This window comes from Dipteris shenzhenensis, chromosome 33, assembly GCF_047967505.1.
Source record: "Dipteris shenzhenensis isolate YYH24624 ecotype China chromosome 33, Dip_SZ_1.0, whole genome shotgun sequence".
NCBI classification, from domain to species: domain Eukaryota; kingdom Viridiplantae; phylum Streptophyta; class Polypodiopsida; order Gleicheniales; family Dipteridaceae; genus Dipteris; species Dipteris shenzhenensis.
Window position 1 is genome coordinate 21,987,816 of NC_141628.1, and position 25,308 is coordinate 22,013,123.

The 25,308-nt window shown below is 45.6% G+C and overlaps 1 protein-coding gene across 1 annotated transcript in view; it reads right to left on the reverse strand.

The window, feature by feature from the left end:
- Window positions 1-25,308, reverse strand: part of LOC147879830 (thylakoid lumenal protein (Mog1/PsbP/DUF1795-like photosystem II reaction center PsbP family protein)) — a 53,100-nt gene that overhangs the window by 22,466 nt on the left and 5,326 nt on the right. The window contains exon 2 of the mRNA XM_087371824.1: window positions 4,373-4,476. Within this exon, the coding sequence (XP_087227950.1) occupies window positions 4,373-4,476 (104 nt within the window). The remainder of the gene's footprint in view (window positions 1-4,372; window positions 4,477-25,308) is intronic.

The following is a 25,308-nucleotide window of genomic DNA, read 5'->3' on the forward strand; positions in this document are numbered from 1 at the left end:
TGAGAGTCTAGCATGTTTGTTGCCCTCATCATCTAGTCGCCCATGAAATTTTGCAATCAAGGACGAGCTCTTGAAATGGGGAGCTAAGGAGCTAAGAGTTATGTTGCATGATCACCGTTTCTGGCCTGAAGCCTAGTACTCAAAACCTATCAAGAAGGCCTCCATCAAAAGGATATGCTGTCACCCTAGAACCCAAACCCTGGAACTTGTCAAGAAGGCCACTGTTAAGAGGGTATGCCTTGGAACCCGAGCCGATTAAAAAATCAAAACCCATTACCCAGAACCTCAAACCCATTACCAAAAACCAAGAGCCCGAAACCTACTAAGAAAGACTTCATCGAGATAGTATGTCATCCCTAGAACCCAGAACTCAAAATCCGAAATCAGTTACTCGGAGCTCAAAATCTATCAAGGAGTCGTCCCTCAAGAGGGTGTCTTGTCAAGAAGGCCTTCATCAAGATGGTATGCTATCCTTGGAACCCAGAACTCGAATCCAAAACCCGTTACTCGGAACTTAGAATCTATAAAGGACTCTCTCAAGAGGGTGTGTTGTCACCGCGAAACCAAAACCGAGAACCCTCTTGTTGGAACATAGAATTTCAAAAACTGGAACCCATTTACTAAAACCAAAATTCATAACACTAAAACCCGTACCCCGTAACTCGAAACCTAAAACCTATCTATCCCCAAGAGTTGGTAAACCGGAAGCTGTAGAGATCCATTCTTTGGAGGAAGAGACTGAGAGGTAAAGGAAAAGGAGCAAAAAGGAAGAACTAGAATTCGGGTGAAGCGGATGAAAGTTGGAAGAATCTTTAGTAAAGATGTTGAGGGCATATGAAGCAAGAAGGGAGGGTGAGAGTGGCAATGGATAATTGGGAGCCTCTTCTATTGTGCACCGTGCACTCACACTACTGGAAAGGGCATCGTTCCTTTTATCACCCTGTCTAAATCATGCTAGCAAACGGGGAAAAAGGTATCCATGTCCTTGAGGCCATTGTTGGGCTAGGGCCTTTTCATTCCACAAAGTTGGTGGCTTTGATGACAGCAGCTGGGCAGGACATTATGACACTAGGGTGTCACACAGCAGCAATTGTTTTATGCTTGGAGCTTCATGCATCTCTTGGTTCAACAAGAAGCAACCTATAGTTGCCACATCCAGTTGTGAGGTGAGTACAAAGCAGCTTTCACAGCTACAGTAGAATGTGTTTGGCTTCGCAAGTTACTTGCAGATCTTGATATCATTCAGCCCGACTCTACTATGATCTACGCCGACAGCCAGAGTGCTTTGGCGGTTGCTAGAAACCTAGTGTTTCATGCGCGCACAAAGCATATTGAAGTCCACTATCACTATGTTCGAGAGCGACTATTTGGTGGAGACATCCAGTTGTCCTATGTTCCCACCGAGGACAACTTGGCAGATCTTTTCACAAAATCTTTACCGCGGCCAAAGTTTGAGGCATTTCGACATGCTTTACACTTGGCTCCTTTTGTTACGTGAGGGATCACTATGTACATATCATAGGTTGCTATATCCCTCTGGGACGAATATGTGCAACCATGATGTAGTTTCCAGGTATTCCTGAGATATTTCCAGGATACCTTAGCCATACCATGGAGGGGGGGTTTGTTAGCACTTAGCCCTGGTATGAGCCTTGTAGGTCATGTCAACTCTATGAGTTGACTTATTTGGTCAACCATATGGTTGACTTGGGGGCCATATAGGCCACCCTTTGTATTTTCCTCCTATCCATTTGAGCAGTACTACGTTTTGCTCCAGCTTGTTGTTTGCTTCCCGCACTCCAGAGTCCACTCCCGTTCCATTGCTGCACCCAACAATTCTATTGCAATAAAGTCCTTCGGGCGGGGACAGGGGGGAGGTGGTCCATCCCTTATTCCTGAGCCCTAGTGCTGTGTTTTCTCGCTCCTCCTCCATCTCCCACACCCTTCCTTCATTGCGAATTGTGTTCCAGCTTTATCATTGAGTTCTACTGCTGCTATTCGGAGTTTCCAGCTTCCAAGCGATGATTATGTTGAAGTGCGAACTGACTTTTAGTGCTGCGAATTGATTCCCCTTGTTGCGATTTAAATTCTGCAGCTGCAAATTAACTAGAGGAGCTGTGGATTGTTTACTGCAATCGGTTTGCTGAAGATCTGGTTAAGGTTTCAGTGGTCCATAAAGAATGTGAGCTTGTGTGTCCTAAAATCCAAGATTGGTCATGGATCTTGTGCTGCACTTGTGTGTACTCTCTACTATCTCAGAATGGAAAAGGACATGCTACTGCCTACATGTATTAATACATGAAGAAAGAGAGCATGTTACTCCATTGATCACATTAGTGGCTGAGAAGATGAGGTCATGAGCAAGATGCTAGAGAACTTAGATAGCCATGAGTTTTCTCTATAGAAAGCCATTGACTGTTTTTAATTTCTGCCCTAACACTCCTCTAGCTGTGTGCCCTCTATGAGCTTCAATGACCTTCAAGTGCCTAATCTAGTCATCTCTTGAGACCTTTAGGGGGGGGAGTTGGCTGTCCCCGTTTCGGATCTGGCTGACCCTGCCCAGATCTCATAGACCCAATTGGTTTGTAAAATTGCCAATTCGCATTCTGTAAGATGGTCGACTTCCAGACTATGACCAACCTAGAACCATCTTATTGAGCCCTAGGCTGGGATCCAAACTGCCCTAGCTGCCGGCAGTATTCATATGGCTGATTTTCATCCTTAGATCCCCATCCTATATCTGCAGATCTGTCAGCCTCTTGAGCTGCAACAAGGAAAGGCAGAGAAGAGAAGAAGTAAAGAGGTAGGTCAAACCTATAGTGAGGATACTAGAATGTATGAGAACCAAGTCGCAAAAATGATAGGAGAACTTTGTGCTCAGAGAACAGAAAAGAAAGTTCTTTACCAACATCTCTAAAAGCTGCAAAACTCATTGAAAATTGAGAAAGATAATAGTATAGGTCATCTAGAAGGGATAATGCACACACTGTGGCAGTGATGCCAAAGTTGCAAGAGATATTTAAAGCAAGGAAATGCAACTAGAAAAGAGAGAACGATGGATGAGCAGCGGGCAAAAGAGACACCAATTGAAGGTAGAGCGCAGAAGGAGAATAAAGAATGTACGATATTGGAAAGAGAAGATAAGCACAATGCCCTACACACAGCTATGCTAGTAAATTTTCATGCTGTTCACATCAGGATGTGAGATTCTCAATGGAAAATCCTCTCCACCCAGATCCGCCCATGTGTCATCTTCGTCTCATGTCTAGATGGTAGCTCTTCTTAGCCCCCACTCCTATGCAAGCGTCATGTCTTTGTGCTCTCTTCATCAGAGGGCTTATAGGTGGGACAATGAACCATCTACTCCAACACCCCTCTCAATGTCACGTTGTGAGCTTGCAATAACCCATTGGCATATCCACTCCATCTACTTCCAATCATAAAGTCTCACAAATAGATTGAGAAGCTTGTCAAAATTTGGTCTAGATATTTGCATACATTGCACTTCCATGTCCACCTGCACATCACCGTTGACCTCCAAGAACCAAGCCATACACACTCATTACAACCATAGCACCATCCTTCAATGGTGTGGCCAAAACGCACTATAAATCTGCCAGATACATTAAAAAACCCTAGTGCACCCAACAAGCACATCTAGCTGCATCTAGTTGTCTGTTGTGCATGCATCCAAGGTTCTCTCCTTCTAGCCTAGCAAACATTGAGTACCAAACATGCTACTATACTGAATATATCAACATGGGAAGTTTGTATATCATTGGTCTTCTCTTTGTTGTTGCTTGCTGTCAAAAAAATCCAAATACCACCCTAAAGTACTCCCATTAGCATGCATGTCGGAGCCAATGCTCTAGTCAATGCCAAACACTAACTTATTTTCCATTTTTCTCCTCCTGTGAACACAGCCTCATCCACAACCTCCTTTGAGCAATCGACGCTAACCTTCATCTTCCAGAGGAAACTAGATCTTTTGATCATTGCTCAGTATCAAACATGAGCATTGTCAACCTCTTAATTCACGTACCTATCCTAGGTCTACTCCCGGTAGCTATTAAGAACAACTCCTCTTTAATTACCCACATTAGCTGACTACATAACAGGTTCATCTTCCTCGGATTGTTCCTCCTTTTCCTTTTTATCCGTTTTTTTTTTCCATCATCAAATAAAAATATTTCCTTTCCCCTTCCTTCAACAAACCGTACATATGAGTTTTCTCTAACTTGGAAACTATCTTGAGAATTGACGAACTACCAAAGGAACAAAATCCATTAATACTTTTGAAGAATGAAACCATATAATGGACTTCAGAATTAGTATATGTATTTTTGTCTTCAAAGAGTGAGATAAATCTTACCTCTTCCCATTCCTCAGGGACTTTGAATGAATAAGGAATCATAGGACTCCAACCAACACCATGACCACCAGATTTAGCATCTGGCCTGCGATATGTCCTAAGCCCTGAAGAAATTTTTTTACAAGTCTCTTATCAAACCAAAAGTTCTAATTTCTGAAAATCTAAATCTGTTTGAGTGACAACAAAAAGTGCATCCTTTCTATGCCCAAAACTCTATACCTTCCTTTATAATTGCAGTTTTATGCATATACGAAACTCTCTCTCATAATTCAATGCAGAAAGCATAGAGATTTGATAAACTTTTATCACAGCAAGACTTGATTTACAACATTAAGGTTGTACCATGCAACTTTACAAATTCAAAAAGGAAGGCAAGTTGGGCCGGGGCCCCTTATCGTAAGGGGCATTAAAGACATTTCCAGATGCCTCTTATACATCCATAAATTTTCTTTTAAAGTTTTTCGATGCACTATGTAGATGATAATGATGTGAATATTGTTGAGATATCGAGCTCCACTTGCGATATGCCAGGGTGACCGTTGTGCATTTATGTCACCAACTTGTTAGCTACAGATGCGGTTGGTACACCGCCCACGAATAATAGCTGGATGACAGCTATCTTTATCTACACTAGTTCGTGGCTCATTTAGTATGCCACCTTAGTTAGTTGAGTTTGGTTTGAGACCCACATATAGGGTTCTTCTATTTCTTTGTACTAGAGTTCTTTTGGCTTTCACAACTAAGAAGAGGAAAACTGTTTTCAGCCTCCACCTTTGTGTGTATTCCCCCATTGTGTATGTGAGAAAGCTGCAAGTGAGACTCCTTCCCTCTCTCCCACTATCTTCACATGGTATCAGAGCCTTGTTCGTGGTAAGGAGCTCAAGAAAGCAAACCAAGTTCGCAGTGTCCTGGTAAGAGGACCAGTGTTGCTTTCCTTTTTCGAGTTTGGGAGCAAATCTCTGTAGGTAGCACAGCCGGAAGTGCAAGAGTGCACTGTCTCAGATTGAGACGCCCTTCGCGGTGTGGCGAGAGGGCATTATATGCTGCGTGCTTGTTGATGCAAAATCGTCACTAGGAAGTGACTGTGTGGTCAAAAACCACTTTCGTCACGTTTGCAGATTTGCCCTTGTGAGGCAGAAGTTGTGTCTTTTGCAGTGACAGAATATTTTGCAATGTTCAGTAATGGCGTCTGATTCTCTTTCACAGATTGTCACTGAAAAGCTTGACAAGAACAACTTCCAAGCATGGAAGTTTAGAATGACGAATTTCCTTATGGGAAAAGGCTACTGGGAGTTCATTACAGGAAATGAAGAAGAACCAGTTCTTCCTAATGTTCCCAATCAACAGGAAATGCAGGCATTTAAAGGATGGCATGAGAGAGCCAGAAAAGTTATGTACTGGCTGTCTATCAGTATTTCAGATTAAATGATTGTGCATATTCAGGATGCAAGTACGCCAAAGGTGGCATGGGATACTTTGGCTAAAATGTACAGCACAAATACGCAGGCCAGGAAAATGCAGAGCTCAAACAGGAGTTGCACAATGTGCAGAGAGAAAATATGAGCATCAATGACTACCACATGAAGGTGAAGAAAATTGCGGATGCACTTGCTTCCATTGGGTCGCCAGTGGATGATGACGATTTAGTTTCTGTGACCTTGAATGGTCTAGGAAAGGATTATGCACAGTTCCGGACATCCATTGCCGTCCGTGAAAAATTTCCTGATTTTGAGGAGTTGATTGCTCTTCTAATTTTTGAAGAGCAGAGAAATGGTGGTGCATCTTCTTCAGGAGGAACCTCAAAAGAAACTGTCTTCTACTCAAATGCTGGAAGGGGTAGAGGTAGAGGTAGAGAAGGCCGATCTGGAGGCCGTGGTAGAAATCAGAATATGCAGCAAACTCAAGAAAACCAGTCCTATGCAGGAGGACGTGGTAACTCTAGAGGCAGGGGGAGCCAAAGAGGTCGTGGTGGATGGCAGAGAGGCCAAAATGCAAACAGCAATGTTGAATGCTACTACTGTGGTAAAATGGGGCATATGGCTAAAGACTGCTACAAAAAGCAAAATGACATTATGAATGGAAAATTGCAGCAAGGCAATTATGCATCCTCTAGTAGACAGGGTGATGACAGAAATGAGCATTTGTTTATGGTACAGCATATGACAAATTCTGTGACAAGTGCAAAAGAAAGCAATGATGTGTGGTATGTTGACTCAGGTGCGTCAAACCACATGACAGGTCATGCTGAATGGATGCAGGATGCAAGGAAAATGGAAAAACCAGGATTTGTGGAGACTGGTGATGATACTGCACATCCTATTGTGCAGATTGACAAAATTCCTTTGTCTATGCAGGATGGGAAAAAGAAATACTTGTCTGATGTATTTCATGTCCCGAACATCACCAAGAACCTGGTTTCTGTTGGTCAAATGGTTAAGCAGGGCTTGCAGGTCAGATTTAATCCTCATGGATGCTTTGTTGAGGATATGAAAAATAATGGTCGCTTGATAGCAAAAGGAAAGAAGAAGGGCAGGATGTTTACGCTGGATGCGGACATGCCTGAATTGAGTGCAGCAATGTTTGCACATGGGACCGGTGTAGTTGCAGATATTGATATCTGGCATAAACGCATTGGTCATGTTAATGTACAGCGACTTAAATCAATGCAGGCCCAAAATATTGTTGCAGGATTGCCTAAATTCAAGGTTGCAGAAATGCATAAGGTGTGTGAAGCCTGTCAATTTGAAAAACAGGCAAGGAAACCATTTCCTAAGCATGTTCAAGAGAGTAAGAAGCCATTGGAATTAATCCACTCTGATGTGTGGACTACTAAAGCTGCATCTATTGGAGGCTGTCATTACTTTGTCACCTTTATTGATGACTACAGTAGAAAAGTTTGGGTGTATTTTATGAAAAAGAAAAGTGAAGTGTTTGGGCACTTCAAAGTTTTTAAAGCTATGGTTGAAAAAGAAACAGGCTTGCAAATAAAATGCCTAAGGTCAGATGGAGGGGGAGAGTACCTCTCAAATGAGTTTGCAAGGTTCCTGCAGGAGCATGGCATAAAACAGCAATATTCATGCAGTCATACCCCACAGCAAAATGGAATTGCAGAAAGAAAAAACAAGCATATTGGAGAGGTATCTCGGGCCATGCTAAATGAAAAAGATCTACCAGATTATTATTGGGCTGAAGCAGTTGCTACAGCAGTTTATATAATGAACAGGACTCCCACTGCAGCAATACATGGCATGACGCCAAAGGAGATGTATACTGGTAGGAAACCAGACATTTCTCATTTGAAAATTTTTGGTTGCATTGCCTATGTTAATGTGCCAGATGAGTTGAGGTCCAAGTTGGATCCAAAGGCTGAGAAGTGCGTCTTTATTGGTTATTCTCTGCAGCAGAAAGGGTATAGATGCTATAACCCTTCTACACGTAAGTTCACAGTGACTAGAGATGTTGTTTTTTATGAGATGAGCAGCTGGTATAAACCAGTAAATGTGATGATTGATGTAGATGCACAAAATGGTAATGCTGCACAAAATTCACAGCAGCAATCACAAAATATCAGTGGACCTGCATGGGAATTAGTAGATCTCCCTCCCGGCAAGCATGCCATTGGTACCCGGTGGGTCTAGGAAATTTGATGGCAGTATAGATCGATACAAAGTCCGTCTTGTTGCAAAAGGGTATGCCCAACAACAAGGCATTGACTTTGAGGAGACCGTTGCACCCACATCAAGGATTACTACCATTAGATGTGTCACTGCCATTGCAGGCAATCATCATTGGCAAGTGCACCAACTTGACATCAAGGCTACTTTTCTTCATGGGGATATGCAAGAAGAAGTCTATGGCTTTGAGGTTGTTAATTCTGAAAACAAGGTATGCCGGCTTAGAAAAGCCCTTTATGGTCTGAGGTAGGCACCTAGGGCATGGTATGCCAAAATTCATGCACACTTACTATCCCTTGGTTTTCAGAATAGTCCCACAGAACCCACTCTTTATGTCCGTGGGAGTGGATCTGATTTTTTAGTGCTGATTTTATATGTGGATGATATGCTCATCATGGGCCCAAATACTCAGCATATTGCAGCTTTCAAGGCTGATTTGCAGCAGTTTTTTGAAATGTCAGACATGGGACAGCTCCACTATTATTTGTACATTTAGTTTGCTCCTCTAGCAGTGGTTCACATACTTCGCCATGGACAGGTAGATTGAGATCAGGAGAATCTCCTCAAAGCAATGCAGATAGTGGTACGCAGGTATCACGAAAAGGAAAAGAGAAGGTAGATCAGCCCATGTTTGATGTGAATGCAGGTCACTCTTATGTGGATGGTGAATCCAGTGGCTCAGAGCAGAGCATTGATGATGAGTTGGGTATTCCTTCTGTTGTTACACCTGGAGTAAGGAAGACCAGGGATGTTTTGAGAGCACCTGGAAGTGAGCCTATTTTGCGCAGGTCTACCAGGGTTAGGTATCCTGTGGATAGGCTGAAATATGATGGATTTACAGCTATTCACTATGCCTATATGGTCAAAGTGATATAGGAACCAGAACCCATTTCTTTTGAGCAAGCCATGGGAAAAGAAAAATGGGAGAAAGCCATGGATGAAGAAATGGATGCCTTGGATGCAAATGCAACATGGGAATTGGTGCCTTTGCCTAAAGACAAGAATGCAATTGGCTGTAAATGGGTTTATAAAGTGAAGCACAATGCAAATGGTTCTGTGAACAGATACAAGGCAAGATTAGTTGTCAAGGGGTATGCACAGACATATGGCATTGATTATGAAGAAACATTCAGTCCAGTTGCAAGGATGGCGACTGTAAGAGCAGTCATTGCTATGGCTGCATCAAAGGGATGGTCTTTACATCAGATGGATGTAAAGAATGCCTTCTTGCATGGTGATTTGCAAGAAGAGGTCTAAATGGAGCAGCCACCAGGTTATGTGCATGCTGTTCATCCTGAGTTTGTTTGCAGGTTGAAGAAAGCCTTGTATGGCTTGAAGCAAGCACCTAGAGCATGGTCTGACAAAATAGGACAGTATCTTGTTACTATTGGCTTTCAGATTTCCAAGGCAGATTTCTCACTCTATGTGAGAAAAACAGAGAAAGGTATTATGCTGCTTGTCATTTATGTTGATGATTTGATCATCACAGGTGATAGTGATGAAGACATCCTTCATGTGAAAATGCTATTGAAGCAGAAGTTTGAGATGAAGGATTTGGGAGAGCTGCGTTATTTCTTGGGCATTGAGGTGATTAGATCACCAAGTGTATTTCTGATAGACGATCTACCAGTGGATATGTGTTCTCTTTTGAGAGTGCTGCAGTCACTTGGAGCAGCAAGAAACAGCCTACAGTTGCCTTGTCGAGCACAGAGGCTGAGTACAAGGGTGCAGCAATGGCTGCATGTGACGTAGCTTGGTTGCATAAGCTACTCTATGATATGCATCAGTCTACAGATGGGCCAGTTGTCATTTATTGTGACAACATGAGCAGTATACACTTGGCAAATAACCCAGTCTATCATGCTAGAACAAAGCACATTGAGGTGCATTATCACTATGTGCGGGAGAAGGTTTACTAGGTCTTATTGATCTAGTTTATGTCAGCACAGAGGATCAGGTAGTTGACATATTCACGAAGGCATTGGGCGCAGAGAAGCTGCGCAAGTTCAGAGACCTGCTTGGTGTGCAGGAATTGGGATTGAGCTCGAGGGGGAGTGTTGAGATATCGAGCTCCACTTGCGATATGCCAGGGTGACCGTTGTGCATTTATGTCACCGACTTGTTAGCTACAGATGCGGTTGGTACACCGCCCACGAATAATAGCTGGATGACAGCTATCCTTATCTACACTAGTTCATGGCTCAGTTAGTATGCCACCTTAGTTAGTTGAGTTTGGTTTGAGACCCACATATAGGGTTCTTCAATTTCTTTGTACTAGAGTTCTTTTGGCTTTCACAACTAAGAAGAGGGAAACTGTTTTCAGCCTCCACCTTTGTGTGTATTCCCCCATTGTGTATGTGAGAAAGCTGCAAGCGAGACTCCTTCCCTCTCTCCCACTATCTTCACAAATATATGTTTCCTATGAATACTTGTAAATGTCTTGTGATATTCTTTAAGTCTACTCTCCTCCCTTGAAAAAGGTTAAAAATCAGAACATAATTTACACCTCTTACACATCTAAAAATCTATGAGTCTTTAAAGTCTGTTACAGTGCATCCCTCTTGTCACACTACTCTCTCTCTCTCTCTCTCTCTCTCTCTCTCTCTCTTAGAGCAGAGGATTTGCATGCTATGTACACTGGGGGCAGTTGCGACAGAGGAGAATTTTCTCTATATTTGCCCCAGCCTATTATGAGATACGAGAGCACTACCACACTCTCTACCTAGAGGGGAGTGGCTTTGGTCCACTATCATGACTGATCCATTTCCATGACCAAGTCTATGTTGGGCTCTATTTGATGGAGATGCGCTGGCACAGGGAGACACTCCTACGACTGATCAGAGAGCAGCAGGAGGCAGCTAGACCACAGGACATGGAGGCTGCTGACGGGGCATAGCAACGCGTCACAGATTTCTATACATATGAGTCAGCTCCAAGACACAGTGGTGTAGGAGGAAGAGCTAGCTGAGGTGAGGGAAGCCTAGATTAGCAGAGAGAGCCGACACGGTGCCACTGAGAGAGGGACGTAGAGATCACACACGAGACAAAGAGTGGCCAGAGCACACTCTATTGAGGTCAACCTATCACAGCTTTTCTCATGGGGGACCGACAGAGATGAGGCATCACCTTGGACATAGCCCAGAGAGTTCAGAGATCGAAGAGATCTCGTCCCACGCCACAGCGCGAGATGACTTGACAGACATAGATACGAGATATTTTCACAGCTCACCAGAGAGCCATCACTGTGCCAGGCTTTGATTTTGAAGTCCCAGCTCCGAGATCGACTTGACTCAGCTTGTGCTTGACTGGTTATGGTTATGAATCATGATTTTGCTAGCATCAATTAGTACTCAGCAAGGGCCCTAGTGCGCCCTTTGCTCCATCCCATTGAGGCTTGTCTGAGTCTACTGCTTTTGCGCACTTTGTCCCATAGGCCCACGAGGCCTCCTACTTACGTTGACATTTCCCTTCTTGTCTTGCAGCCATCACCCACACCATTCCCTCCCTTCTGTGTTCCTATTGTAGGAGTGTGAGATCTTCATCTAGAAAGATCTTGGTCCGTTGCAATGCTGCCCGTGTACTCATAAGGGTGGATCTATATGTGGCTGTTCGCAGCTTTACAACCAAAGGCCTCGTTGGTGCATCTGTTTTACCCACTCTCCAGGCTGATTCACAAGTGAGGTTTACTCCCATCTTGTCAAAGAGGGTTTTGGCATTTGACATGGGGCTATCACCTACCGTTAGGCCTCTGATTAGCACATTCAAACTCTTGCTGTCCCGTCATTTCTCTTCCTCAATTGTTTCAGAAATGAGTTCCCTTTTCTTTGGTGTTGTGGCAGTTTACAGAGATGGTAGGGTGATCATTCGAGAGAAGATAGAAAAAGAAGTACGAGATGCAACAGGAGAAGGGGATAGCACATGACGGTGTCTGAATGATGGGCCGAGTATGCAAAACAAATTGAGGATGGCAGTGTGGAATTGCAATGGCACCCTAATGTCCGACCTAGGGGGGTTCTTGGAGACATACTGTTGGAAAGGTCACCACCCCATCAGTAAGCCCCCATATGAGGAGAGCATGGGGGAGGGAGACCTATGGCAGGATGTGCCCAAGAGAAATAGAGAGAGAGGGGGGGCTGCCACATGGGCAGCACCTCACAAGAGAAGAAGGCTGCAACAGATGGCGCGAATTACAGTGTAGATGGCGGGGCATCCAAGTGATGGAGTGGGCCTGCAAGAGGGCAGATCTGGAGCAGCAGAAGAGCCTAGGATGAGAAAGGCTATGAGCAGGTTAAAGGGCCTGCAAGAGGGCCTGGCAGCAGCACAAGTGTTGCAGGGAAGGGAGGGCCTGCAGTGGGCAGCACCCTGCCCTTATATAGGGCCAGGAAACTGATCAGCCACATAGGCCAGCCCACAGCCCCACAGCCCCATGCATAGAGGGGAGTGGGAGGGGGCTGGCACACAAAGCAAGGGGGGCTGGGCCCCCACTTAAAGGCAGGGAGCACACAGCCCTAGAGAAGTGCCCACAGCCCAATAAGTGGGGTCGGTTCTATGGCAGACTGGTCGGCCATGTTAGGGCAGGCCAGTCGGCTACTGAAAGGGGCCCTAGATGCCTATATAAAGAGCCCTTTGGAGGGGCATAATTCATTTTTCAGCAGTGCAGCTTCCAGCAAAGCAGAAAGGAGCAGCAGAGCACCACCCTTGGGGCCTACATCCAGAAGCTGAAGGAGTACTAGTGTTGCTGCAGACTTAGCTCAAGTGTGAGGCTGAGACTTTGGCTGTCTTCTAGGGCAGCAAGGAGCTGAGGTCAAAGGACGGAGAGTCCACATAAGCTCGAGGTGGAGCACGCGGGCTCGACTCTAGAGATAACTGGCTGATAGGAGAAGGACCTTGTGGTAAGATTAGAGGACCACACCATTGGTGGGACTCTGGATCTATATCTTTTGTATTGTGTCCATAGTTTTGGACGGAAATATATTTTGGTGGTTTCTCTATCTGGCTGGTTCATTGTCTATTGATGAGTCTGCACATCTATGTGATGCACATTAAGTAAAGAAGTTTGTGATTCCACACCCACACGCACACTGTGTGAGCTCCTGGGCATTACTATAATTCTTCCGCTGTGTGTACCCTCTGTTGGGTCCTTTCTAACACATACCATAACAGAGATGTGATCTTCTACACCGAAACACATGAGAGCCCAGAGAGAGGGCTACCCACAGTGACAGGATACACATGGGAGTCTACCCACAGGAAGGAATTGAGGAGGGATAGTGGGGTACGAGGATCCGGAGGTGTGGCTATTCTTTTCAGATCACATCTAAGGCCACTCCTTTCTATGATACGAAAGGAGGAGCATGCACGACACATGTGGATTCAAATCTAGTTACTATACACACAACCGACTTTCATTGCAGTATGTTACTTTCCCCCAGACACATCATCCTAGGCATGAGAAGTCACCATTGACGGACACAACCCATATGAGACTATTCATGATGATATCACGGAGTTCTCTAGACACGGGGACACTCTCCTCCTTGGTGATTTCAATGCACGTACTAGGAACATACGGGTGGGCCTGTTAGATTTTGATGAGGATTCCCTCATAGTACCGAAGATTGATGCAGCAGAGTTGGGGATCGTGAGACAGTCAGCAAATGCAGATGCACCAGTGATAGCATATGGGAGACATTCACTCAAGCTTGGGGCTATACATGACTTGATCATATATAGTGGTCTCCGAAGATGGCCATCATCTAGCGGACTCACTTGTTTTCCACATGGAGGGGGGAGTAGTACGGTAGACTACCTGCTTGGTCCACTGGCACTGGCCCCACGCCTACATGACTTTATTGAGCTGCCCCCCCCACTCGGAGCTGACCACTCATATCTCACTTTCTGTATATCAATCGCCACGCCAGCCATTAGGAGGGCCCCCCTACCACCCACTCGTGTTCAAATCCATTTTGACCGTGCTCTTGACCTAGTATGCGTGAGCCACCAGGCTTCTAAGCTCCCGATACTACTTGGTGATGGGATGGACCTCGCACATGCATCAGACACTCTTATATCAGTGATATAGGATGTTGCCAAGAGATCCTTTCCCACGACACGATCTGCGCGTGTTCCAGATGAGAAGATGCCCCAAAATCCATGGTTCGATGATGAGTGCAAAGAGATGAGAGCCCACCCTACACGTGAGATAGCACTGGGACATTTGACTCTGCCAGAGGCACACCGGATCTCACGCCGAGTGACACAGCGTAAGAAGCGGGCTTTCCTCATGCACAGGATGGACGTGGTGATCAGTTCTTTTTGTGGAGGAGATCCTACCATGGGATGGGGACTCCTATCAAAAGGGAAGTCACCCATTCCCATCACAGATCCTGTAGTCTGACACATATACGCTTGCTCTCTATATGATGTCCCAGGTCAGGCACCACCTGATATGTCCTCTATGCCCAGACCCACCACATGTCATCTATTTACTTCGCAGAATGTACAAGCTGCCCTCCTTTGGCTTCATAACCGACGATCACTGGATCATGAGGGACTATGCATTGAGTATTTTGCGCATGGACAAGAGATCTTGACCCTGATATTAGCACAGCTGTTCAATCATATCGTATGCCATGGCTTCCCACCTACCTGGAGCACCACCCATCATAGTACCGATACACAAGGCAGGTGATCCCATGGACACTGGGAATTACCGTACTCTTATGATTGGCCACACTTTGGCTAAGATATATGAATTAGTCATAAAGAGGGAGATCAGCAACCACACAGAGGGTCATGGACAGCCGGCACTTGGGCAGGCAGGATTTCGGAGACAGCACTCCACCCTGGATCACATTTTCACCCTGAGGGCTATTATTGAGGAGGAGAAGTCGAGGCGTCAGCATGTCTACAATTGCTTCGTAGATTTTCGTAAGGCATTTGACACTGTCCCACGCTCTTGCCTGATCAGGAGGCTACGGGAGTTACGGCTCCTAGATATCATGATTTGGGGGGTCATGAGTCTATGAGTTTGTCAGAGGGAGGGTACGTGCCCCAAGAGGCTTATCAGACTGGATTGAGAGCACCATCAGAGTTAAGCAAGGCTGTCCCCTATCACCAACTCTCTTTAGGCTCTATATTGAGACGAGATCACTTCTTTTGTCAATCGACTAGGTGGAGAGGGTTCGCTCTTGGCTGACCTTATGGTGCAGATATTGTTATATGCCGATGACATAGTCCTCATATCATCCTCAACAAGAGGGCTGCAGAAACATCTAGAAGCTCTAGAGGTGTTCTGCAGGGAGAGAGATTTGGCAGTTAACCTTGGGAAGACCAAGGTTAGGTTATGGTCTTCAACACCTTGCGAGCAGCGTCCGTATCATAGTTTCACATACCGTGGCAAGCCTATGGAGATAGTGCAATCCTACACAGATTTGGGGATAGTGTTCACTGGACCACGTTTCACGATGATCCATGCAGGTACGGCACAACTCACACGAGGACCGGGTGCTCTGGCCCGACTAGAGAGGAGATGCTTCCAGGTACACTTCCATGACCCCCCGACGAAGGGCTAGCTCTTTGACACGTTGGTGAGACTGACTGCCATGTACATAGCACCTTTTTGGGGGAGTGATATTTCAGCGACACAGTGGAAGAGATTTGAGAGATTACAAGTGACCATGGGATCCAGGATGATTCAGAGTAATCCCCATCAGATTATATAGGCAGAGTTCGCCATGACCCCTCTCCAGGTTGATGCAATCTTCTAGACTAACATTCCTCCACCAAGTTTGGACCCTACCCTAGGGGAGACTACTGAGGTTAGCACTTGAGTCCTCCAGGCGATTAGCAGAGAATGGTGTTGATACGGCATGGTACGCACGGATATCCACATGGTTTGGCTGTCACGGCATTCAGATGGATAGACTTCCCCCCTTTTAGTACAGCCTGGATGCACCACCCGAGATGATTCCATGAGATGAGATCAACCGTATCATACGGTTGGACCTCCTCCACCTCCATACATCTAGGGCTTGGGGGGAAGAGGATCTCTCCACCAAGCTCCAGTTCTATCATGATCACTTCCTGAGGGTCTCAGAGCACGGTCTTGTCATTAGACCTCAGTATCTTGAGGATAAGAGAGTTTCAGATGCAGATAGGGAGGGCTGCAAGCATACCCAGAGAGCAGAGGACTTGCACATATGCCAGATGGGGAAGATCAAGACAGAGGAGCATTTTCTATGTGTATGTCCGGTCTACTATGAGATCCAAGGACGATATCACTGTCTCTTCCAGGAGGGCCATGGCTTTGGTCCACTCACACGGTTGATACATTTTCATGATCAAGTTTGTGTTGGGCTCTACCTGCTTGAGATGCACCGATAGAGAGACACGCTGCTGCGACAGACCAGGGGGTAGCATGGACTAACACCAAAGGTCACCATCGATAGATCACAGACTTTTGTCACAGACTTCTATGCATCTGTGTCAGCTGCCAATATAGCTGAGGGAGAGGAGCTTGATGAGATGAGAGCATCATGGATCAGTAGCAGGATTGTCCACCAAATGTGGTCGGACGAGTGACACACTCTTCACGTACGACACAGAGAGAGCCCAAAGTACGCACGATCGAGGTCCAACCTATCTCATCCCTTTTCAGAGGTGACCGCCAGAGACGAGGCATCACGCTTGACGTAGCCCACCAAATCTAGAGATCGAGGAGATCACGCCCTCCCCCACGTCGCGAGACAGCTCGACAGACACAGATACGAGGGCTTCTCACATCTCACCAGAGTGCCACCAGGTTACTGGATATGTGGAACTCGAGCATGTACTAGGAGTGCTAGCCCTGAGCGCCTGACACGCTTATGTTACTTTGCTACTCTAGTGTCTTGCTTTGCTCACTAGATGAGCATGTTAGCATGTTAGCTTTTGCTTTCAAATTTTCAGTTTTTCCAGTTTTTCAGTTCTCGGCAAGGGTCTTAGTGAACCCTTTGCTTCAGCCCTCAATGGCTTGTATGAGGTACTTCTTGGGTTCGCACTTTGTCTCATAGGCCCGCGAGGCCTCTCGCAGACATTAATATATATATATATATATCTCTCTCTCTCTAAAATGGAAGAGCATGAGCATCATTGGGGTCAAACAAGGTTGTCTGTTATCACCGACCTCTATATATCGACGAGCTTGAGTCCTTCATCACAAATCTGGGAGGTACATGTTCCCCATTTGTTGGCTCCTTGATCCCGACTCTACTACACATAGATGGCATGGTCCTACTCTCCTCTTTAGTTGAGGTCCTCCAACGACATTTGGATGCACTCTAGTCTTTCCGTGAGACACATGATTTGAAGGTCAACTTGGGTAAAACCAAGGTCATGATCTTCAATACATCCCATGCAATAGTGTACCGAGAGCAATTTGCCTTTGACGGGGCTCCAGTGGAGATTGCTTCATATTATACATACTGGGGGTCCTCTGTTCAATCTCGATCTTCACGATGCGACCAAGTATGCAGGCCCTGGTGGCACGGGCACACCCACAAGGAAGCCCTCTCTCACCATGAGATGCAATACACTTTCTTTGTAGTTCATGGTGAGCATGATATCTGAAGAAGCAAGACTGGACCAAGTCTATATGTGGCTTTCAGTCCTGATCCTTCCAATCCCTGAGCTTCTCCTGGAAATCATCCTCCCAAGCAGCATCCCAGTGAACAGAGCTCTTGGAATATTCAGGCTTACGCTTGTAACCCTAAACAAGCTCCCATAGGTCCTTGTGGATGAACCATATCTTCATGTTGAGCTTCCAATGGGCATAGCTCTTGCTATCAAGCTTATCCTCCTTACACGTACATGGGGATCCCATGAAGCTATTCAAATCCTTGCACCCCTACTGCCGATGTTGGCAAGTATAGTCCATAGAGAGGAAAGAAAGAGATGCAAGACGGAATAGAGGTGTGTAAGAAAACTGCCCTTCAGATGTATCCAATCATCATGAACCTACTGTGCTATCCACGACTCCAACATGCTGTTATAGACAGCCACCTATATCCTCTGCCTTCGGACTAGTGGCCGACCTTGGGTGCTATCAGTTCTGCCTGGAACCGTACCAGGATGCCATGGATAGCCACCTCAAACCTTTGCTGCAGATCTCCCTCAAATAGGCCTACATCAGCCTTGCTATTGACCCCTTTTGCTGTCCAATTGCGGGTACACTGCTCCAAACAGCCGCTTAGGGCCTCTACATCAGATCGCCTTGAAGTAGCCCTATTAGCCCCTCCGAAATGCAGCTTAATCTATGCAGCAATAGCCTTCAGAACTGCGTCATCTCAGCCCTCTCTAGATCCCTCATCACAATGGCAAATGATACCATGTGAGAGTTGTTGTGCACATGCAAAAGTGTGAGAAGAGAGAGAGAGAGAGAGAGAGAGAGAGAGAGAGAGAGAGAGATGTAGGCAATAGCAACTATATAGTCTAGGTACAACCACAACCAAGGGTGTTGGACAAACTGAGGGACTGCCCCAAGAGAGAACCCCACATGTGACTGCAAAGAGTGGAGGGGCATAATATAGCCCCAGCCAGCCTAATGGCCTGGCCAGATGGATCGACAACTGGTTGTCCTTGACGCGACCCACAAGTTGGTTGACCGACCCAAGCAGGGTTAGGTTAACCCGACCAGTCAAGTCGGGTAACCCGACCTAGTTGGGACTCCACACTTATTTTGAAAGAACAAGAGAACTCTCGTGGACCTCGCAACCTCCATAGAAACTTATGAAAAGCACGATCATACATCCACTCACTCCCAAACATTGCGCAACACCAACACAAATCTCACGGAGCTCACAAGCTATGAATCACTACAAATGTAGAGAAAGAGGGCAAGATTTACATGGAAATTACAAGAGAATTGAAGAAAGTGCATAGGGAAGCTGCAAGATATTGATATACATGAGTAGAATTGAGAAGATACAAGACTGGAGCAATAAAGCGTGCTCAAATTTGAGTTATCGGGGCACATCAAGGCTAGGCAACTTCACAACCCCTAAGGGAAGACCTAAGGCTCAATTTATAGATGCAGAGGGGGCTAAAAACAGCCAAAAGTTGGGCAGCAAAAAAAGAGGTTGCTTGCCTTGTAGAGGAGATTCAGATTGCGTAAATCAGATTTTCAACCTAATATATCATGGGTTCAGATCTAAAGTCGTAGATCGTAATTCCAGCTTCCAATGTACTAAAAAGTTCCTCAATTAGAGGTCACTACTTTTTCTAGAGAGGCAACCTACTTTTCTCCATATTTGCTTGCTTTTTCCTGCCTTCACTCCAATAGAGGTGAGCACCTATTTTCTCCATTCTTGGCCCACCATTCTTGGCCCATCCCAAACATGGTACCACCCTCTAGCAGTAGCTGGCAAAATCTGGCTATAAAAATCCATGCATCATAGTAGCCCCCCCAATAAGATGGTGCATTCATGTAGCATCTCCAAATGCCATATGCTTATTCACCTCATGTAGGTAGAACCTACATGCTCATATATGCTCCTCCTGAGCTATCAAAAATAATTCCATCTATCCAATGAAGCTTTCCACCATAGGTGCAAATTGTACCTCATCACCAAACATGCAACTGCTTCCTCTTGGCAAAAACAAAATTATGATGTAACATGACATGCGACCTGGAACTGTAAATACAAAAGTCATCAATAAAAACTCGAGATCTTACTAATAATGGATGAAACACTAGGTTAGTATATCTCTAGAAAGTAGCCGGACCATTGGTCAAGCCAAAAGGCATGACCCTATCCCAGCACGATCACCAAACTATGAGAGCAGTTTTTTCAACTCTTACACTAGCTACTGCTAGCTAAAAGGAAAGGGCTATGCAATATCAAGTGCCATAAAGCCCCCACCACAAACACACTGAACAACACCAACCACTGAAGGTAGAGCCTCCCATTCTACTATCCCAAACACGTATACGTGTGCGCAATATGAGAACTCTTCCCAAAACAACCAAAAACATACCCGTTCTTGAAGCCACACAGGCAACCCACCGCTTTCTTTGAAAGACAGCAGAACTCGTGTAGAACCTCGCAACCTTTGTAGAAACCGATCAAAAGCACGAGCATACATCCACTCCCAAACACCGCACAACACCAACACAACTCCCGCGGATCTTGCACACTACAAATCACCGTAAACGTGGAGAAAGAGGGCAAGACTTTGAAGAAAGCGCATGGAGAAGCTACAAGATACTGATATATCGTGAGTAGAATTGAGGAGATACAAAGATGGAGCACGAGCAAAACTAGGCGCATCAAGGCTAGGGGACTCCACACCCCCCCCTATGGCTCAATTTATAGGTGAAGAGGGGGCCAAAAACAACCAAAAGCTGGGTAGCAAAAAAAGAGGTTGCTTGCCTTGTAAAGGAGATTCAGATTGCGTAAATTAGATTTTTTACCTAATATATCATGGTGGATTCATATCTTGATGTCTTGTGAAAAGTTGTTGAACACAATTCCATCTTTCCCATGCACTAGAAAGCTCCTCAATCAGAGTTCAGGATCAAAAGTTATGATGAAAATAGTAACTGCTGCTTTTTTTGGAAAAGGCGACCTCCTATTTCCTACCTCAACGCCTTCAATAGAGGTGGGGGTCTATCCTACTTTTCTTTCTCCCTTCTTGGCCGACCTCAAACATGGTACCACCCTCTAGCACCTTCGAAAATCACCTATCCATCCTTTCAATAGAGGTGGGCGTCTATCCTACTTTTCTTGGCCCACCTCAAACATGGTACCACCCTCTAGCACCTTCAAAAATCACCTATCCATCCAATCTGCATCAAATTCCTCCTGGGCCCCTACGATCTCCCACATTCTGTGACAAAATCTGGGTATCAAAAATCCATGCATCAACGCAATGTTTGGTACAAAGAAGGGCAATTTGGGTTCACCTTCACATCATGAAGAATCACCTCAAGAAAATTGGGAAGAAGTGTCCTAAGCTTTCACATCAAAGCTTTGGACATCCCAATCGTTCAGATATCAACGATGTATCCATGAAGCTCCACTTGCCAAAATCATGGACCACGCAAGCCCAGCAGGCCCTCTGCCTAGACAGTAGCAGGAAGGAGGAGAAGACTGCCTCGTCTCCATTCTCTATCCTCACAGGAAGGGTGACCTTCATATAGTTGTATTCACCTATAGGCCACAGTTATAATCAGCATTTTGGCTCAGTAATAAATAGTAATTACTCTTTTCAGAGAGGGGTTGCTATTGCACCCCAATCCCGCCTCATTTACACACTCTCACAGCAAAGCACATTTGTTCTTGTGTCTCCCTCTTTACAGTTCATGTATTCCGCTCAATAGAAAGATAATAAGCACATGAGTTCTCGTGTCTCCCTCTTTACAGTTCATGTATTCCGCTCAATAGAAAGATAATAGGCTAGAGATAGTGGTCTCATGTGAAGAAAATGGCATCCAAAAACACAGTCCTAGGCCTCGATTGAATCTACTCAACATTGTAAGAGACATAATGATGGTAATGCAACTGTTAAATATTGCAAACTACAGTGGGATACTAGAGCTTACCTATACTTTTCTCTAAGGACTTGTTTATGGGTTCAAAAACTCTACAACATCAAGATTGAAGGGCAAAGAGGCCTTTGACTTGGTGGATAGCACCCATAACTTCATCAATTCCAAAGCAGGTCAGTCTGTTAGATTGCTACGATTGATTTGAATTACAGATTGAAGGTTGAGGCAGCTAATGGAGAGTACAGAACCACCTGCAAGTGTTGCTACCTGGTAAAGATTTAACTCTCAGATTCTTATATCATCCAAGATGATCCACCGATATCATTTCTAATTCCCATGATGGTTGAATCTTGAACAGGGGTACATGAAATCCAACCATCATGGGAATTAAATCACATTGAATGGTGTCAAGCGTACTTCTATGGTGGTTCTCTCTCCTCAAAGGCTTACAGCATACAGCTAGAACACTTAACTCAAACAATTTAAGAAACAACCCAAGTACTATGAGCCAACTATGTTGGGTGGAAATGCATATTCATTCTTCACTTGAGACATCACAAAATCAAACCACACTCCCACACTATTGATTGAACCTTTGAACTTTCTAAAGCTTCTTCCTACTCAACCAATATTCTGGGAGCACAATGGTCCTCTTGCTTATTACAACTCCAAAAATTAATATACTTTGCAATCACATAGCAAGTACCCACAAGTATTCCATTTGGGTTTCAAATTTACATCCAGTTATTTCTCATCTCAAAACGTCTCATGGTTAGAGCATACTACCTAATAAGGAAAACTCTCTCTCTGTCACACCTACATACACATATCTCTTCCCTTCTTCTTTTTTGTTTTTGCTATGCAGCTGCCCTCTCCTATAAAGTTACTTTTTCATGAAATCAAGAAGCATTCTTGCAAAGTTTCAAGAACATCTTTAGACTACCTTATCTTTTGAAGCTGTCATTAGGAAATTGCTGCAGCATTATAGGATGTCAAATTTACATCCAACTATTTCTTACCTCAAAACATCTCGTGCTTCGAGCATACTAGCTCATAAGGAAAACTCACGCTCTGTCACACTTACATACACATCTCTCTTCCCTTCTTTTTCGTTTTTTGCTATGGAGCTTCCCTCTCCTATATAGTTATTTATTCACAAAATCAAGAAGCATGCTTGCATAGTTTCAAGAACATCTTTAGATTACCTTATCTTTTGAAGCTGTCATTGGAAAATTGCTGCAGCATTATATGCAGTTCAACTTACAAAGTTTCATTAAACTTCAGGAAAGCCTACTGATGCTGTCCTTCCTCGCCTCCCCGCGTCTTGGCTTCTCTTCTGTCCAACATTAGCAGCACCTTCTATCCAACATTAGCAGCAGCTTCTATCCAATACTTTCTCAGGCGGGGATGGCTTGCAAAATTAGGAGCAGCTTCTATTCAACTAGGGCTCATTGAGCACCACTGTAGAGTAGTCAATTGTAATTCTGAGATTTAGAGTTATAAAGATAGGGTACTTTAAATAGAACCTGTGTATGTTTGCCAAGTGGCACTATCCCATATGCATGGTGTACTTTTGCCATGGTTCGCCATGTGCCATGTTCTATAATCTCATAAGCACGTGTACTAATGCCTATGCCAGGGACACCATAGTTTCAAACTTTGGGACATAAACATGTGCTGTTGTTCTGAGATCAACCCCTTGATGACTCACTTGATTAGCTCTCTCTCTCTCTCTGTCTCTCTCTCTCTCTCTCTCTCTCTCTCTATCTCTCTCTCTCTCAGGCTTGATGTCTCTGCCAGCTTCCAGACGACCATCACAGTGCCGCTAACTTCTCTTTATGTATCAGTATCATTATGAATATGGTTCTTCTTGTATTCATCATGGGTGTTGATGTCCACTTAGAGGCTCCACCCCTTGAGCTCGTTGTATCAGGTACTTTCATTGCCGTAGACCCTTCGGTCTTTCAAAGACTTTTAGTAATCTCTCTCTCTCTCTCTCTCTCTCTCTCGCAGGTCGCAGTGCCACTTGCCAAAAAGGCCGCACCACTCAGTGCAGCTCAGAAGTAGGTCGTGCAGATCAGAAAACCAGTTCGCCTTCAGATCTTCGGGTCGCGCCACTGCCTGGAGAAGCTCAGGTCCAACAGAAGATTTCCCACAGCAGCAGGGCCCCGTTTCAGCTCGAAGTAGTTTGCAACTCCACCTCCAGCGCAGGTTCTAGTTCAGGCTCAGTTTCCAGTTCACAGCCAGGTCCAAGCTTGCTTCTTTTTGGTTCATAAACAGCCTCAACCAAGCCTCACTCCGAGTTGGGTACAACCCGCCCCTGACTCTCTGGTTATCCAGATGTAGTAAGTCAACCTTCTAGTGTTTGTACTTTGTCTCATAGACCCACGAGGCCTTCTGCAAACGTAAATCTCTCTCTCTCTCTCTCCCTCTCTCCTGGTTTTTGTTCCAACTTGGTGCACTCCTCTCTCTCTCTCTCTCTCTCTCTCTCTCTCTCTCACACACACACACACACACACCGGAGCAGTTTGACAATGGACAGCACCGCGGCCCAGAAGAAAGGGGCCCACCCGAAGCCCATGCCGCTCACCACAGCCTCGACCTCTATGGTTACCACCACTATTTCGCCACCATCATCCCGCCTCATCATCTACGCCACCTCTCTCCTCCCCATCTCCTGCATCATCACAAGTCTCCTCCCTAGTAGCCCCATCACTAGCCCCACCAACCACGGCTCCACAGTACCTTTCCCTCGTATCCCCTCTACCTCTCAGTCAGCCACCCTTCATCGCCTCGTCCGGCCTCGCTACTCCTACACACCACTCCCCCACCCAGATCACGTTGTCCCCACCCTCAATACAACCTCATCAGCCCACCTTCATTCCAACCCCTCTCGAGATCCAGTTCCCGCCTGGACCAGGATATCTTAGGCCCCCACCAGATGCTTGGGACTCCCTATTGGCTGAGATACACAGCATCTGAGCCCCCGTCAAGCAGATTTGACACATTACACTCAGGAGCAGGCCCGATACACCCAGGAGCAGGCCCGCATTATACACGAGCAGGGCACCCTTATCCAGGGGCTCAGACACGACATCACACAGCTCCAAGAGGAGCTCGGGACCTTGAGAGCAGCAGTGCCTGGATGGACCCCAGTCACAGAGATGGAGGCACAGACAGCCACGATACAATCAGCTATAGCAGAGACGACTAGATGGGTGGACGTGGCGAAACGGGAGCTCGCAAAGGCAACCGTTTCAGCTGCCATACAGGAGCAACAGCAAAGGGCTTAAAAGGCCCTCAACATCCGGATACGAAGGATCACGCGAGACAGCACCAGCACCACGACGACGCCCATGGAGGAGGCGATCACCTTTGTGACCACCACCATGGGGGTACCCGACCATGGCATAGAAAGTCATTCGCTTCAGAGATTCACATGCTCGACTAGCGACACTCTGACGTTGAGCCGCTCTACGAGAGCATCCCACCCTGTCCATGGATGAGGATTTGACACCACTACAGATTGAGGAGTGACAAGTTCTTCTCCAGCAGCGGGATGTTGCCCGCAAGGAGGGAAAATGGGCCGTGGTCCGAGATGGTAGGTTGTTGACCGACACCCATTGGGCTCCCACCCGTACCCCCTAGGGGGACGGGGCCTATGAGACTCGGGTTTTCGAGACCCTAGCCTGCACCATTTGGAACTGTAATGATACCTTATGGTCAGACCTAGG